General features: G+C 43.2%; 1 protein-coding gene across 1 annotated transcript; it reads left to right on the forward strand.

The window, feature by feature from the left end:
• Positions 1–7,034: 7,034 nt before the first annotated feature.
• Positions 7,035–10,042, forward strand: heyl (hes related family bHLH transcription factor with YRPW motif like; the record flags this gene model as incomplete). The annotated part of the gene is made up of 5 exons (XM_079258414.1): positions 7,035–7,114; positions 8,784–8,850; positions 8,934–9,017; positions 9,156–9,237; positions 9,372–10,042. 5 exons carry the CDS (start codon positions 7,035–7,037, stop codon positions 10,040–10,042), a joined length of 984 nt encoding a protein of 327 aa, XP_079114540.1.
• Positions 10,043–18,811: the final 8,769 nt, after the last annotated feature.

The raw sequence follows: 18,811 nt of genomic DNA on the forward strand, positions 1-18,811 counted from the left end.
AGTCAGAAAGGACTGATTACGGAGGAGAGCCGGCGTGCCTTTGAGTCATGGCACCAAACTACATTCTTGAAGCGCTTAAAAATAGTAACAGTTGGCTTTTCCAGGTTTGTTTTTCGCACTGCGTGACTTCAGGGCATCCTCCGCTAGCTTTTCCGAGGCCTAAATCATATCCAGATTCTTTCTTCTGAACTCCCTCCTCCTCATATTTTCTTTCATTTTTGTTATTGGTAAAGTTTGTTTAATCTTATGAAGAAAATTGGCTTAGCGTGGGAAAGGCAGAATTCATTTGGGGGGATGTTTTTTTCTGTTTTGGGGTTGTGCACTTCTTTGTTTTTTTTTTTGTTTTTTTTGTTTTTTTCTTGTTTTTTTTTTTTCAGCACAGGACGAAAAAGTGTTGGTTTGTGCCAAAACCTCATGAAGTAAAAAGGAGCTGAGTGAGAGAGGCCGCAACACCACGACAAAGATATGGGCTGTCTAAGCAGAGAGCTTTACAAATGATGATCTCCAGGGGGAAAATAGGGGGGGAGGCAACATAAGGGAGGAAGGGGAGGTGAAGAGGAGAAACAAATCTAGTTGGATCGGTGGGAGGAGAAGGAAGATGTGTATGGGGGGGGGCATAACACAGTGCAGTGTTGGGGAGGGGGGGGGGGGAGATGAGAGGGGAAACATTCCCCCTTGCCCACATTAAAGACATAAAAAAGAAAACAAACAGAAAAACATGTCTGACATAAAGAGGCTGGTTTCCGCGGCGACAGCACAATGGTTGCCTGTGGCTCTCGGGGCCCTCGCCGTCCCGTCTGGGGCCCGGCACCAGCGAAAGTCACCGCAGTCACAGGGTCCATCAGCGTGTGTGTGAAACATGGTGAATGTCATCACAGGCCCAGTGCTGTGGGAACCGCCATGAAAGGGACTCCACTCTGAAGCCACAAAAGCTCCTTTCTGCTTCTTCTCCTCGGCTTTTAGCCTCTTTATTTATCTTTTCATAGAAAAGAGAGGGGGTGTGTGTGTGTGTGTGTGTGGGGGGGGGGGGGGGGGGGGGGGGGGGGGTTGAAGAGGCAGAACCACCTCTCCCAGTTCTCCTCCTGTGTCTCTCGCTCTCTTACCAACAGCATGACCCATGGCTGCAGCCCTCCTGTCCTCCTGACACATCACATCCCAGCAGCCAGATACCGCCTCAACCGTGCCTCTCTGTCCGATAGTCTACTCCCTCCTCATGTTGGATCAGCCTGACCATAAAAACACAATGCATCTCATCAGAGACAGCACAGAAACCCAGCAGTCCTCATAAATGCCTTGAACATTTAGGTTATTTATCAGGACACATCCAAGCAGTCAGTGCCACAAGTCCCACGCATTCCTTATGTGTCTGGAGAGGACATAATTCCCTCATGGGTCCCAGCCTAGAGAGTGCCAGACTACTCTGGTGCCAGTTCCCATGCCAGTCCAATCTTGATTCCAGTGACTTGAGCGACTTGCCACAGACCAGCTGCTATAAAGGATTCATGCTAACAAGGAATCAACTGATGATGAGGGTATATGTCAGTAGCACTTGCATGCAGCAGGGCAGCTTGCTGAGCTTCTTTGACCACATTTGGCCCGGAGACAAGGCTTCTAGACAGTAAACAAACATTTCATTTGCTGAATGCAATTTGATGGCATTCGGCGATATTTTGGGAAACCTTGTAATTTAAAAGACATATTCACTGACACTCCCATGGTTTATTAATTTCACAGCAAACTATAACATTTATATTTTGCATTTTAAAGAAAAATTGCATTTTATAGACTGGATGGGATGTTTGTAAATGCTCAGTTTTATGAGATGCTTGTCTGTGCAAATCTATCACTGGAAAAGTTTGAATTAAAAAAAAATGGAACAAAAATGTGTAACTGTAATTTATTAAGCTGTTTTAAATCTTTATTTAACAGCCTCAAGTATAAATTATACAAAATTTTAGCTGCTTAACGGTCTGCAGTCATTCCGGTCTGATTCTCCTCTTTATGCAGCTTCATACATTCTCAATAGAAGACAGATCCTGACTGCAGGCAGGCCAGGAAAACACAAACACATCCTGTGTCTGTGAAGCAACTCTGGTAGAAGTCAACCAGAATGAGGTTCAATAGCATCCTGAAAAATATTATTTTTACCAAAATTGCACATCTGCATTATTGCAAGTTACAGAACTCGATAAACACTGATGCAAGTCTGAATCTGGCTTTTACAAACCTGATGGTTGTTTTTCTTGTCTTTGGTGTGGACATGAGGGTTTTCCTAAAAGTGGGTGAAACGTGGACAATTCTAACCACAGAACACGTGTTCACTGTCTTTCCCATCATCTCTGATGAACTCATGCTCGGGGAACTCAGCAGTGTTTCTGCCAAGTTGATATATGATTTCCTTTTTGTATGAGACAGTTTCAGGGTCCATCTGGATGCATAGTGGAACTTGTTGAGTGATAATGTTTTTCCAATATTTACTCTTGATGTTTGACAATTTCACATGTAGTCACCATAAGATGCAGTGAAAACACTAACAAATCATTTTGTACTGTAATGTGCCTCCTAAAGATTCAAACAAACATTTAATTCTAATAACCTGTGCCCCAGATGGGCCTAATTTAGTGTTTAATGGCTTACAAATAAGAACATATTTCTCCCCTAAAGTAATTTCTTTACTCTGTAACTGAATCATATAGAACAATTAATCAAAGCAAACTACGCAGTAATATCTACTGTATCTGATCAGTTATTCGGTTTGACGTGAATGCAGAGGAAAAACACGCAAACACATCCTCTGCTGCGCCAGTTCCATCTCACAGACTTCCAAACAAAAGCAGTAGTCATGCATCAGGAACAATAATTGTAGCTGAGTGTTTGGGTCTTATAAATTGTGGGCACGTACTGTCCTGATTCGTGTGAGGGAACTGTGTTTGTGTGCTTGCGTGAACCAGTTCAGGACGTGTGTGTGTGTGTGTGTGTGTGTGTGTGTGTGTGTGTGTGTGTGTGCGTGCGTAAATATGTCCTTGAGCGTTCACACGTTCAAAGTTGAGCCGTGCGTGTGTGCGCAAATTGTTAAAGTATGAGCTTGTTAATTTCAATAAGGGACTTGGCCTTGTTGTGGTTTGGAGGGAAGGGAGGGAGACAACTTGAAGTGGCCGACCAAAGATCGCCAGAAATCTCCCAGAATTCCATCCCTCCATCCAGCGCCAGCTTTCCGTCCATCTCGCTCTTTCTTTATTCCTCACGTTGGTCTCTATCACGCTTTCCACGCACCCTGACCATGGAACCATGTTCACGATTAATCTATTTATTTGTTCATTCATCTTCTTAATTCCTCTTCTGGAGTGTTTTTCATGTGACTTGCCTCATCGTGGAGCAGCTAAGAGGCGTTCACGGCCGCATGAGATCAGAAAGCAGAGGCATTTCATTCAATGCTGATACAAGAAGGAAAGTTAGTTGCTGAAGAGATGGATAGACGAGGGGGCGGTGATAAAAATAACACATTGAAGCCTGACTACATCGATGTGCTTTTTTTTTTTTTTTTTTTTTTTTTTAAAGTCTCTCTCTTTGTTTTCCAGTTTTTCTGATGCTGAAATGAGATCCAGATCTGAATCAAACAGTGATTGGTAATAAATGTGTGGATGGGGTGGGAAGGAGAGGAAAATGGATTTCTCTTCGTCCTGACACTCACTTCACCACGTTGCGAGCCCCCACCCGTCGTCTAATGATGGCCACTGATGACTCACACTTGGGTATTGCAAACACACGCTCCTGCACGTTTTAATTTAGTTTACTGTCTTACACATGTGATGCGACAACATGTTGGTGGAGAAGGAAAACTTGTAACCGCGGTAAATAAAGAAGAACCAAAGCATAAACCAAAGAAAAAAGATGAGAAAACTGGAGTAAGACAAGATGTCTGGTAATAATCACGTAAGAAAATAGCAATAGAGGAAAGAAAACATATCAGTTGTTAAGATCTTGAATCTCACGCCAAATTCCCCCATATTTCACAAAAACATGTACAAAACCCATGTCCAGATAAAGTTGGGAACTTTTATAAAACGAAAAACAACTAAAATCTGTGATTTCTTAATTAGTTTGAGCTGTTTTTTTTTTTTTGTTTTTTTTTTACAGACAAAAGTACAACAAGTGTATTTTCATGGACCAACTTAATTATATTTCTTGTAATTATTTTCCTTTATGATTTATAGTATTTGAAACAAATCTAAACAAATTTTAAAACTGATGTGATCATAACACCAAAGGAAAAAAAAAGTTAAAAAGAAAGTCCTCCATCCTGGAAGATTCTGCAATCAGTTGTTTAAATAGGCCCAGGTAAGGGTGCCAAGATTGGATATAAAAAGAGCATCAACTAAAGTTTTTGTTTTTCCCAGCAAGGAAAGTTAGAAGCTCACTGCTTTATGCCAGATTCTGTCTAAAAACCATACATAAGTTCCAGCACATTTTCAACACAAATTTTCAAAAGGAGAAAAAAATGGGTCTTTCAACATTTACAATGATAATATTGTGAGTCTGGAAAAATATGGGAAACGCAAGAAACCAAGAAGACAGAAACCACTGTTGGATAGCTGTGACTGTCAAGACCTCAGTCAGCACTGCATGAGAAATCATCATGGCACAATGGTCCATATAGCTAATTTGATTCATGAGAAGTTTGGAAAAACATTTCTACTTGACACAGTCTAATGTTGCATTGAGAAATGTAACTTAAAACTCCATTATACATGAAAGAACATATATTATTAATTTAACACAGATACAATACCACATCTTCTCAGCACAAGCTCAATGATATTCTTCTGTGGTCAGAAGAGTCCACATTCAGAAGTTTTAGGGTAAAAAATATGCCCGTTTCTGTGCACCAAACATGAAAAAAAAAAATCATCAAGGCTGTCATGAGTGAAAGGTATAAAATCAGTGTCTGTGATGGCATGAAGGTGCATCAGTATCCATGGCATTAGGTACTCAGATATGTGTTAAGTTACCATCAATGCAGAAAATAGAAATTTCAAGAGATATGTTGCACATAAAATAGTCTCTTCTATGAGATCAGTAGTTATTAGAGTTAGACACAGAGCTCATGTACTGGCCTGCATGGAGTTCATATCTGTCTACAAATGAAAATGTGTTGCGTATCATGACGAAAGATGCTCTAGTGATGGACCGAGATTTTGTTGCCAGCAATTAGCATGTACACTTTGCAAACAATTATAAAGTGCAGTTGTGATTTAATACAATGTTTTAAACCCTGTCATGACAACTTTTTGAGTGTGTTCCCAAGTGTCAGGTTTTTTGTTTTTTTTTTTTTTTGCCAATTAACATTTATTTATTAAGGTTATGCTGTAAGATTTAAAAAAAAAAAAAAAAAAAGACATTTAAAACAAATCTAAAATAACACTTAAAGATTTTGCCTCATTTTATTAAAAATGTTTTCTCATTTTCTCCAAACAAGGCTTGAAATTGTAAGCTCTCATTAGAACTTACAAACCCAAATTATGTCCAAAAAAAGACAATTTACTTACTCAAAAAGTCTACACAAAGATCTTGCACTCATGCATTGTAGTATGTTTAAACTAACACACCCTTCCAGTCTGCCAGGCAGGAAGAGACACACTCAGCTGGGTATTGTGTGAAAGGGGGCATGCCACTTGGCCTCTCTCTGTCTTTCACATACACATATGTGCACAGTGCTGGGTCAGTCAGGCATCGCTCCTAACAACCGGCGCCTGGGTCTTGTGTTTCCATGGCAATCTGTACCAGTAATCTTCCCACGGTGGCAGCGGAACCCACCGCTAAGTGTTGCGAGGAGCTGTATGTGCGAGTGAGTGTGAGTGTACAGAGAGCGCTATCTTGTCTGGCGAAGAGCACAGATGTTCAGACACTCACTGGGTTGATTCCTCACTTGACCCCTTGCTACTCGCCCTCATCTCTGCTCACGCTGGCAGCCACACAGGATGGAGGGAAACAGCTTGTAAGAAGTTGGGTTTCAATGCCTCTGTTCAGCTCTTTCTTGATGTTGTACTTCCAGATTTTAAAAAAATGCAGCTAAACTTGGGTCCGCATTTGGATTTTCCTTAGCCAATATTAAGGAGTTGCATGGTTCAGTGTTATGATATATTCTATATAATCTATATGGTTTAACTATAGCTTTTTTTTAACACTAAAATACCTCCAAAAAGCAACTCAGGATGTTAGTTTAGTGTGAGCTTCAGGCATCGTGCATCATTCCAACACTTCCTGAAGATGCTGAAGTGCTTTCACAGTTCATAATTCCCACAGTCCTCACCTCTTTCTTTTCCTCCCTCCCTCTGCCGTTGATTCACAAAGCAGCATAATTAAAAGGAGCTGAGAAATAAAGAAAGAAAGGAAGAAAGAAAGTAGGATAGAAAATAGGAAGGAAGGAGAGCAGGATGAGATTGGAGGCTAATTGACTGAGGATGACTGCGCAAAGGGTTGGAAAGATGGGACTGAGGGGGGTGTGGTGGAAAGGAAGGAGGGCAATGAGCCAGGGAAGGGTAGATTAAAGGGAGGGAGGAGGGACAGGGAGAGGAGGCGGGGGTAGCCGAAACTGGCAACCCTGCCCCAACTGCCAAAGTCCTATTTTGTCATTGGGTGGCTGTGACGATCAGAGTGAGCCAAGAGAGACATAACAGGGAAATAGACTATGATTGGATGCCACTGATGGAGTAAAAGTCTAAAGCAGCTTGTGAATTTTCTTAGTTGTCATGGGCCCCTGGGGGTTGATCTAGTGGCACGACTGACTCCCAGAGAAAAGGACAGAAGACCCAAGAAGAACCAACAAAAGAAACACTAGTGACAAGAAGTAACTAAGAGCAGCACAGCTTTTACAAGAGCACAAGACAGCCAGAGCGAGGGGCACGCGGCGAGACGCTCCACAAGGGCTCAGAAGTTTTGCTTAGCAGAGAAGGTGGCCAACAACATTTGTACATTTCCATCCTAAATAACGCATTGATCATCATCAATCCAACGAGGGAAGAAAGGCCAACGAAATGAAGAGACCTCACGACTACAGCTCCCCGGACTCAGATACAGACGAGTTCATTGATGTGGGACAAGAGGACAGCTATTGGTGAGCATCCACCAACCATACCTGAGGCTGGAACACGTTGCCTCCAATCATACATTACAGGAAAATTCCACTGCCACACTATGTGGCTTAGGTTACATTTGCTCTAAACATGTCTTGCAGTGAGACATGGGTTTTTTTTTTTTTTTTTTTACAGCAAGTTAACAGATTGTGGAAGCAGTCAGCTTTTAAAGCTCTTTGAAACCCATTTATATAAAAAACATGTGTTTAGCGGTGAAAAATTAGTTTTACATATTGTTTAGTTTTTATGTGGCCATAATAAATTCACACTAGTGGAGAAAATCTGAGCAAAGCAAAGACTACCTGGAGAGCCTTACCTGTGAATTTAAAACTATAATTTGCAAATCCCTCTTTAAAGAATATCTGTTCAGATGCAGTCAATGTATGAAATACATTACAAAGGAGTAAGTTAAAATCTATGAGACTGGTTTTGTTAGATTTATTGAGAAAGGATGAGAACAACAAAAAATTCATTATGTATGTAAATTAACTTTGGGAGAGAGGAAGAAATCCAATATACTGGCAAAGTAATACTGCTTATTTTTGTATTTAAACTTCTTTAATTATTTTATTGAAGGGAAAACCATCATGCTGTCATTCTCCACATCAAGAATATTATGTAATATTCCTTCATATAATATTTTAATAATGTGGTCCAACCATGAACCATATAGTCAAGTTTGTTTTAAACTTACACAGAACATGGATGTTTGATGTTTGCATCCTCTGTGAATGAAAGTACAGATAGAAAAGAACTTTTCAAACTTTAAATACAAATATGACCTGCAAAACCCAGTTATTTAACAGAAGTCTAAAAGATAACTTTGTTTCAGAGGTGTGGAAAACGACAGGCAAACAGTAAAAATTGCAGTGAACACTGCACACTGTCTGTAAAAATTAATAAATTATTTAACTTTAAAGCAAATCAGTCACATGCCTTGGCTAAAACTGTAAGCATCTGGATTCTAGAAAATATTTACATGCTTGCGTTGGCTAAAACTTAAACTAAAACCGGCTCACAGACGCTCACCAGCTACATCACAAACTCTGGGCAAGCCAGTAATGCTAAGACGGTTTTGATAAACCAAATTGCTGCGTGTTAGACCCATCAAACATAAACCTAAACAAAAACACTCAGCTGAACTGGCAGTACTCATGTTAAAAATCTAATAGAAATGCAATAAGTCTCTGTTGGGGCAGCTTGAAGGAAACTCCAAGCTGTCAGGCTCTTTCAGGCCTGTAAGATGAGCGTTCACAAACAAACACAATCCACATTGAGTGTCTGTGCTTGGAGAAGCTCAGCTCCCATGGTCTGTGTTGGAGCCCCATGCGAACAAAAGCATTGCCCCGAGGCTATATAATCATCTTTCTAAAAGTGCTTTTTCCTCAGATGGAAAGGAGAACAGCATGTCAGCTCACTGAGAATAATGTCCAAAAATGCATTAAACTAAAAACAATCTCATTTTCCCTCCTCTCCTGCGCTGTTCTGTGCCCCAAAAACAAATTAGATTGAAGGGAGCTGATGTGCCATCCTGTCTCTGTGTCACATTAAGGAGGATAATAATAACAATATGCAGGAGACTCAAAGTTACCACGTTTTCTCTCTATGCCAAAGCAATGCTCTCATCTTCCCTTTCTCTCCACCATTCAGCCCAGTCACTGGCTCCATGTCTCCAGGCAGCGCCTCTCAGATTCTGGCAAGAAAGAAGAGAAGAGGGGTAAGGAGAATTTTTGGATCTTCATCTGTTTTTGTCATGTTTCTTTGACTGTTTCTGATGCGTCCCCCCCCCTCCTTCTGTAGATCATAGAGAAAAGGCGCAGAGACCGGATCAACCACAGCTTGTCAGAGCTGCGGAGACTGGTTCCCAGTGCTTTTGAGAAACAGGTAGCTGCTTGGGAGTAAAAGAAGAAACTCCTTGGAAATAATCCGGGAATTCTGTCATGATTAGATAATAATGTGAAGACATGGAGGAGCTCTAATTAAGCATGGTGATGATTAAAATGTTGCTTATTTTCCATGAAGGGTTCATCGAAGTTAGAGAAAGCAGAGATTCTGCAGATGACAGTGGACCATCTGAAACTGCTGCATGCCATGGGAGGAAAAGGTACGGAGCCTTTAAAACAATGCTGGGGGGGGGGACTTTTATTGTCTTTAACTTTTATGAAGAGCAACTTTATGAGCAGTGACGTACCAAAACCTTGACTCACTGCATGACTAGATTGTCTTGTTTATTTTCAGGATACTTTGACGCGAGAGCTCTCGCAGTCGACTACAGAACCCTGGGCTTCAGGGAATGTGTTGGAGAGGTGGTACGGTACCTCAGCTCAATGGAGGGGGACTCCCCAGACCCCATCGGAGCTCGCCTCGTCTCGCATCTCTCCCACTGTGCGAGTGAGCTAGACCCTCTCTTCCTGCAGTCAGCCCCTTCTTCCACCCTGCCTATTAATCCGTGGCCATGGGCTCCTTTCCCTCAGCTCACCACGGGCTCGCCAGCCCCGTCTTCGCCTCCTTTCCCCAGCGGGCGAAGGGATCTCACCTTACTGGGGAGCTACCCATCGCCCGCCTCCCTCCGCCTCACCCCTCTGGCAGGCTGCCAGCAAGGTCCACCACCGCTCCTCACGCCAGGGGCTCTGGTGTCTGTCCACAGGGTGCCCTCCCTCACAGCGTCTCCATCCCTGGCCCCTTCCAGACCGACCCAGCCATCTCCTCACAGCACCACCAGAGCCTCACCTTTGCCACCTCCGACTCCTTCCTCTTCTTCTACGTCCTCCACTTCATCATCTTCTGCCCCTCCACAAGTCTCTTTCAGGCCCTTTGCACCTCTGGGGTCTCCCACAGCCCAGCGCAGGGGCTTAAGCGGATCAGCCAAGGCTGGCCCAGGATGGGGGACTGAGATTGGAGCCTTTTGAGGATCGCGTACAATTTTCTTTTCCAAACAAACTTTTAAACGTGTTCATGGAGCTCCCATGTTCACCGTGTAGCACGTATGATACCTTTTGGGTGGGGTGGGGGGTTGGGGAGGGGGGGGCATTGAACCTTTGATGATTGTCTCTGCTTTAAAGAGGCACAAAAAGCCATATCAGAGGATGAGTGAAGTTTCACATGATTACAATCACATATGATGGAATAATGAAGGAATGTAAAGGAATAGATTAGAATAATTCATGTACACAGTGTCCAGCAGAGCCATATATACAGTAAGAAGCTCAACAGACTGAGGTTGAGTTTTTTACTGATCTTTGAACTGTGATTTTTTTTTCTAAAACATTTATACACCTGATCACACTTTTTGCTTCTGAAGATTGAAGTTTGATAAAAAGCTCTTTTATGTGCCTTTACCTTGGCTCGTGTATTCTGTCTGTTTTTGTGACTCTGATGCATGTGCAAGTGTCTATAAGTCGTGTCTGCAAACATTGCCATTACATGTTTTCCAGCCGTAAACCCCTCTGAGCATGTAAGCTGTCTCCAGTGATGGCTGATGGGGAGCTGTGGTCTCGCGGCTGCGGAGGATAAACATGGTGGGAGATGGTGATGTTTTTGGGATGCCACGGCGAGGCAAACAGACCTATCACTGCGCCCTCTAATTGGCATTCCCCTGTAATTAACATCACCCTCATATCGGCCAATGTATCTTCCTCTGCTCTGCTGTCTCTTTGCCATTCTTCCAATCCAATCTTGTGGTACACCAGCGGATATCTTCTCTCCCTGTTTGTCTACGCCACTGTCTCCTTAACAATGGACAGACAGTAAAGAAGAGGGCAAGAGGGAGGGATGCAGAGAGGGGAGAAAACAAAGAAAAAGATCTGAAGGACTGTGGTCGAGTGACTGATCCAGTGTAGATGTTCAATAACAGGGTGGGGGTGGAAGGAAAGGAGACAGGGATATGCAGCGAGGAGAGGAACTGGGAAGGTTTAAGAAATGGTGTGAATCATAAAGGGTTGGCCAGCGCACGTAGCGCACACAACTCAGCCCGTAATGGTGATGAATGAAACTTGCAAAGAGTCGCTCCCCCTAGAAGACGACTGTAATTGGTTGTATTCGCCAGAGTTGCTCGCCAGAGATGAGAGAAGAGTCTTGTGTTTACTGCTGGCGAGCACTTTGATCTACTTCAGGATGCAATGCTTGTGGTCTGTGGTACAAAAATGTGTGTGTTCCTCAAGTGCATATTGTTTATTTGAGTGAGTGTGCAAGTGTGTGTTTGAGCCAGTCTCATGCGCTTTCATTCCCATTGTGCATGTATGTGTGTGTGTGCTTTACTGAGTGTTTTGTTTATGTCGTGTGTGTAATGTGAGTATTCAGGGCTGGCGTCAGGACCGAACCACGGTGACGGCGTGGCTTTCGTGTGAGGCCGGCCGGCGGTCAGACGAACGGTATGGTGGTGGAATGTTTGTGGAGGGTGCATGTGCAATCACATAGTTGCGCATGCCGACAGCACACACACACACACACACACACACACACACACACACACACACACACACACACACACACACACTCAATCTGGCTAGCTCTATTCTAGCCTCTGAGTGGAGGAGCCAGAGTCACTACCACAGCTTCCAGGAAGGACAACCACAGTCACACTGCACTGGGTTTCCCACGGGGGAGGGGAGGGGAGGTGGGGAGGGTGCAGCGAGGAGGGAGGGAGGGGAAGAGAACAAACGGAAGAAAAAAGAGGGAAGTGCTTTGTATATGAGGAAAAGGGGGGACGGGCTGGGGAAAAGAGAAGGGCTCATTCGGTGGAGTGGTGGCAGAAAGAAGAGCGACGCATCAGGAAGTGAGAATGTTTTCTTTCCTCATTGCTGGATCTTTTATCTGTTCGCATGTGTGCAGCTTTACTGAACAGTGTTCTTGCAAAAGAAGATGACATGATGACGCCTCAGAGAGCTGCGGAACACTTCAGATCTACTGAATACAGCAATCAGACCTGTTTGATTTTGACTGAAAATGTTATTTATCAAGTTCCCTTCTGGTTCAAGTATAGTTAAAATCAACTTCAATGACTTTGAGAAAAAAAAAAAAGTTTAATTCATGTTACATGATACATTTAAATCAACCATGAAACAGCACCATCTACAGTCTCAGAAAGGCAATTTTACAGAGTTTAACTCTGTCAATGTTTGACACAAGACATTAGAGCAGGGGTGCCCAAAGTGGGTTCTCGAGGGCTGCTGTCCTGCAGGTTTTCCATGTATCACCATTCCAACACACCTGACTTCCATTACATGGATCCAACAGCTAATTTAGTTTTGCACCATGAGGGATTCTTTTGAGTCAGATGTGTTGGAACAGGGATACAAAGAAAATCTGCAGGATTGTGGCCCTTGAGGACCGCAGCTGGGGACTCCTGCATTAGAGGATACCAGTTGTGACCGCCTGCAGGATGTGACTCTATGGCTGATCTGCATGTGTTGAGAGGAACCCAAAAAAAAGAAGTTAATTGCAGTGGGGAACAAAAATCCCTTCATGGATGCCAAATTAGTGACAGCAAATAAACATTCAATATTTAAAAGCGCAGGTATCAAAACTCTAATGTAAGCCCATTCTCTTTCTACTGCTTTCAACAATAATAAGAGTTCTGCTTCCCAGACAGTCAATGCAGCAAGCTGCTATTAGCAGTGGCCAGTCTCCTCTGCTAGCTGCTTGCATCTCTCTGCTAGACCAGCAACATTTATAAAATAAATTATTATTCTTATGCTTCCATTTTCATACAACCTTGTATAATTTCCTTCTTTTCTCTAAAAAAAAAAAAGCACAGAACAGTCAGAGTAAACTTGGACAATGTTTAAATTGTCCATTTTTTAACACGCTTATTCACTCACCAGACAGTTTTCACCATAGATATAAGTTGATGCTGCTTGAGTGCTTCAGTACCTCAGTGTGTTGTAGTGATGCATTCACTTTACTGGCTGTGGCAAGGCAGGTTAGTGAATGCAATCTGTATAATATGTTGTTCCCATCCCTTCCTTGGGAAAGTTTCATAGTTGGCATGGCAAAAATAATGCACAGTTTATGTAAGAACCAGATGCTATTGGGATGTCTACATCTATAAATCTGTGGTGCAGAAGATAGAAGACTAAAGTGAAATGGGGTAGCCAGCTGATACATTTCAGACACTCTTTGAATTCAATAGTAGGCTACTTCAAAGTAATATGGTTGATGTTCACAGTTACATGTTACATAAAGAAAGGCTGATAAGATACATCCAAAATTTGTGTTGATCACCTTATACTTCCATTTTTTGTTTTATTTTGAACATGTCATTGATATTTCTCTTTCCATGGTCAGCATAAGAATCTTTACAAGACCTCGCCTTGTGCTTCCTCCTCTTATAAACTTAGCTAAAGTTTCAGAAACTCTCTCGCTCTCACTTTTTGGGAGCTTTTTTTTTGCACATTTTGATACTAAATGGAGCCATTAAGCAAGCTTACAACTGGCTGCAAACCTTTTTGCATTTATAGACAGATGTACAGGTTCTTCACCGTATGAATAATCCCAAATAAATGTGAGCTGTACCGAATATTAGGGTAGGATGAATAGTTGATAAGCTGGTCGCAATGCAGTTTGATGAAATGTGGCTTACAAAGTGATCCAAGACAACACATATGATAGAAGTCAAGATTGCTGTTAAAAAGATCCGTGTGGTATCAGTTTAACCTACAATTTAGTTTCATTTTCACATAAATGGAGCAAGGTGGTGAGTCTGGATCTTAAATCAAAGCAGATAAAGAGCGGTGACTGATCACTTTCTTTCAACTTAAGAGACATTTGTATCTATATTTATACAATTAGGTTTAAGTTTTCCATTGAACACTATCAATCAGAACAGATGGGAACATTTGATCTCTTTTTTTGGACGGTATCTCCATTTTTCAGCTGGGTTTTGTTCTTGTCGGGTATTTTAGAATAATCAAATGAAGTTATTTCTGTTAATGTTTACACACAGAGTTATACAAAGAAAAACAGTGCAACTGAGTTTGGGTAAAGCAGAATATTTCTCCTTTATTAAAAGCAGATAAACTCCAGAATAGTTTATCTTTTCAGTCGTTTACTAGACTTAATTCGTACAGTTCCTCAGAGGGAAACCTGACAGCACACCAACCTGTTTGTTAATTTTAGGAGGGGAAGGGATGGTGATGACGCGCTTTAAATAGCAGTGACGCCTGCAACACAAAATTAACAACATTTAATTACTCGGAAGAAATGTCACCATTATCAACAACAATAATAATAATTAGATAGCTATCATATCTAGATGGCGCTGTAGAACCATTTTAGCATTGAAGTTTATGCAACTAAATTGTCAAATTTTTCACCAGGATTGTTGTGTGTGCCAAATTTCACAACCTTTCATGGGTATTTAGGGGGTCATATTTGAGCTGAATGTGTTTAGAATGATAAATAATCATTAAAGAGAAACATTGAGGTTCTGTTCCATACTTTGTATGGCTTGGACCCCAATAATAAGGCGAAAGCCATCAAATATGGTTGAAATAAAACAAATAATTGAATTTACTGAATGAAATCAATTTAAAATTAATTCAAATTATCGTAATATAATGAATGACATTTATTTTATTTATTACCTGTATATCCCCCTAAGATTCATACAGGATTCATTTTTTTCTTTTCATTTTTTAACAAAGAATACTTTACCCAATATTCCTGGTGTGGTCATCGATGTAGTTGTAGAACTGGCAGGCTGGCTCCTTGGTGCACGCATCCCGACATTTGTTTGCGTCATCCGCCAGTTCAAAGCGAATATCGGAACCATCGAAATTGATTCCATCATAAGTCACTTTAACCCAGCCTATTGACAAAAATGTACAGAGTTGACTGTGATAACATTGTCATGCTGACATTAAAACGAGCATAATTATCACAAGTCTACATAATATTGGTGGATATTAGGATTTGTTAGGAGGGTTTGTTAGTGCTACTTACTGTCATCAAGTCGACAGAAGCATGCTGGCATCCCTGATATGGATTCTGGTTTTGCAATGGCCACCATTTCAGTTGGATTCTTCTTTAAATAGCACTCAAAGTTAGGACTGCAAGATAATGAAAATGAAACACATAGAAATCTGTAAATCGAAGTTTAAGGTGAGTGAGCTGATCAGCAGAATAATGTCATTGGGGCAGTTACATAATGATTCTGGGGAGATTTTGACAAACTCAAGAATACCTGACAAAGGAGAAAAAGGTGCACGCTGGGTGAGCAGAGCACAAGACCTGACATATCTCAGGAGAGGCAGCTTTCACCATCTCAAGGTCACTTCCTGGGAAGTCAATGCCTGCATGAAGCTTCTTCTGACACGCTGCAAGAAACACAGACAAAACAATGATCAAATGTCTTCAGATACCTGAAGAACGTTGCTACAGGTAAGGCTTTGACTCTGACTGTCTACCTGTATCAAAGTGTTGAGCTATTTGTAAATTTTGTGAGAATCCAGATACCACAAGAGGCGTTCTTTGGACCTTTGGTGTCCTTGGTATATTCCAGCTGAATTTAAGGTGACACCTATACCTATAGAACGAAACAAGATATTTGTATAAAACAAACATTTGATTAAATGGTTGTTCAGAATCTGACAAACTCTTCTCTGAACAGTGCACGTTGACTTATTGACAAAAAACAGACCAAAAAAGAGTGAGCTAAGACTCTGGGGTGAAGTCGAAAATAGAATCTATGTTTGCTCTGCTTACCTGTGTTACCATTTAAAATGTATTTTTTGTATTGTATTTTCCCTCATTTGCAAAACGGCATTGCTACAGTGTCTTTTTGGCATGAGAAGAATGCAAAACTAACAACAGCTGAAGAAGCAATAAAGGTTCGGAAGAGTTGTGACTTAAAGTAACTGTGAAAGGGATCACCTTAGTGATTAACTTTAGTCATCAGTCTGGATGTAAGATTTTATTGAAGGAATTCAGGTTTAAAGGGAGAAACAAGAGCATGATTCTGAAGGATTTTTGCTGAATCTACTGAGAGACATAAAGAAAAAAGAAGGTACATTTTAAGGACATGAAAGAAGCAAAAAGTATTTGTCTGTAAGGGAAGTAAAATGTGTGGTTTTGAGTTAAGTAAGTGTAACCCTTTTACTGTGTAATAATAGAGTAACAGGAAAAATAATCTATGCTAATAAGTGGACAAGCTACAGAAGATACCAAGTCCTTAAGAAGCCAGTGGTTTGACCACAATAACGACAGAGAATGATTGGTTTTGTTGTAACCACTTGTTTAAGCAAATAACAGACAAGAGAACACTTTGGCTTGGACAATGTGGAGAGACAATAAAATAACAAAGCTGGCAAGTGTATTTTAGAAAAAAAGTTAAATTTAAAGAAGGAGAGACAGACCAGCAGTTGGCCTTCTTCCCCCCCCCCCCCCCCCCCCCCCCACACACACACACACACACTTTTGCATGTGGTTCGTTGGTGCCGTCTGGGGCCGGTGGCGGCTCCTTTGTTGGTGTTGCTGAGGGCCCTGGTTGTTGGGGCAGCTGCCCTTGGCCTGTCCTGGCCTTTGGGGGCCCCGGGAATGGGGGACGTGCCTCGTGCCGCAGGTGGCTCATCTTCTTGCGGGAGGCGCGCTTCCCTCGGGACCTAAATCCCTGGACCCCCCTCCTTCCCTTCTTCCACCACATACAGGCAGGGCGTTGGGAGGTGGACACGTTGATCTGGATGGTGAGAGAGGCCATCAAGGTGGTTTCGATCGCTGCACCCAGCATCGGTTCACCTCCCAGTTTTAATTACACTTAGTCAACATAACACAAAAAACACACACTGACAACACATGGACATATTTTGGGGGGCAGGCCATGCAGTGTGCGGTGGGCGGGGCTGCTTTGGTGGTCCCGCTCCCAACATGATGTGGTTACTTCTTCCCAATTTTAATTGCAAACAACACACACTTCACAATCATTCATAAGCTGGGAGGGAGGGGATGACAATGGGGTCCTGCCACGCCCCTATTTCCGGGGCTGTGCCGGAGGGGTTTGGGCAGGGGAGTGGTGCTGTTCAGGGGGCCTGGGTCTGGGCTGGCCTGGCAGGGGTGGGACTGCTGCTGGCCCTGGGTGGTGCTGGATCGGCTGCATGTGTGGAGTGGTGGGGGGGCGTTGACAGGGGTGGGGGGGTAGTTGTGGGGCCCTGATCGGGGCCCTCCTATCCCCTGCTCCCCCGGGGGTATCTCACAGGGGACACGTTGGGAAAGAAAGGTGAGGGCGTGCATGAGCCAATGGATGAAGTGGTGAATGAATGTTAGGAGGGGGGGGGGGGGGGGGGGGGGGGGGGGGGGGCAGGGTGAAAGAATTTAGGAAAGTGGGTGGCCGCTGGGATAGGAGGAAGGGGGGGTGTATGCAGATGGGTGGGGGTGTGTATGTGGGGTTATGCTGGTGGTACGGGGAAGTGATGGGGTGGATGTACAATGAGGAGTGTGAATGTGGATAGAGGGGTGTAGGGAGGTATGTGTGTGTGTAGAGTGGGGTATGCGTGTATGGAAGAATGGGTTATTATAGAGGGAGCAGGGATGTGTGTGTGAGGGGGTGTGTGAGTATAAAGAACAGGGGTAGGAGAGTGTGAGTTTGAGCGTGTGTAAGAGAATGGGTGGATAGGGTGTGTTTAAGGAGGAAGTGTGGATGCGTGTGGGTGTAGGTGGGGGTAGGTGGGTGGGTGCATGTGTGTGTGTGTGTGTGTGTGCACATGGGTGTGCGTTTGTGTGTGTGTGTGTGTGTGTGCGTGGGTGCGGGGAGGGTCTTGGTGGTTGGGGAGCGCTGCTGGTGCGCTGGGGTGCGGCCTGGCTGCCGCTCGGTGGTGGTCTGGGGATCCCGGCCCTCCGTCGGTGTGGGCTGGGCCCTCTGCCTGCGGGGGTCAGGGGTTGCTTCCGGGCTCTTGGGGCCGTGGGGCCCGCACTCTGTCTGCCTTGGGTGACCGGTGCCCGGCGGGGCCGGTCCTCGCTGGTCCGGGCCTGCTGGGGCCTGTTCCCCCTGACTGCGGGGGACTCTGGCTGGGACCCCCCTCTGCCGCCTCCTGGGTCGGTGCATGGCTGGCTCCGGGGTGGGGGGGTTGGGGTCTGCGCCTGGGGGTGGCTGCCGATGGCCCGGGTCTCGGGGGTACTCCTGGCGTGCCTCTTGCCTTTGTGTGGGAGGGGTCACACTGGCATGATCACCTTTTCCGGAACACATTCCACTCTGCATGTTCTGCATGTGACACAGTCACCGAGTCGACTGCAGTTTTATTCACTAACAGCAACTAGTTTTCTCATTTCTGTTTGTTTCTCATTTATATTTAACTTTTTAGATTCATAGTTTAGTTACTATGATCTAAAGTTGGCTTGTATGTGTATGTATATGTGTTAATACTGGCAAGTGTGTATATGTTTGTACGTATGTATGTGTGTGTGTGTGTGTGTGCATAGAGGTGTGTGTGTATATATGTATGTATGTTATATGTATATGTGTACATATGTATATATATGTGTTTATATATATGTGTGTGTATACGTGTGTGTATATGTATGTGTATGTATGCGTGTGTATGCGTGAGTATATGTATGTGTGTGCCTGTATGTGTGTGTATGTATACATCTGTAGGTTGTTTTCTTTCTTTTTGTTTTTGGGTTATTTTTTAGTTTTGTTTTTTTTTTTTCTTTCTCTCCTTTTTCTCTCCCTTTATCTCTTTCACTTT

The sequence above is a fragment of the Telmatherina bonti genome (genome assembly GCF_933228915.1).
Source record: "Telmatherina bonti genome assembly, chromosome: 19".
Classification (NCBI taxonomy): domain Eukaryota; kingdom Metazoa; phylum Chordata; class Actinopteri; order Atheriniformes; family Telmatherinidae; genus Telmatherina; species Telmatherina bonti.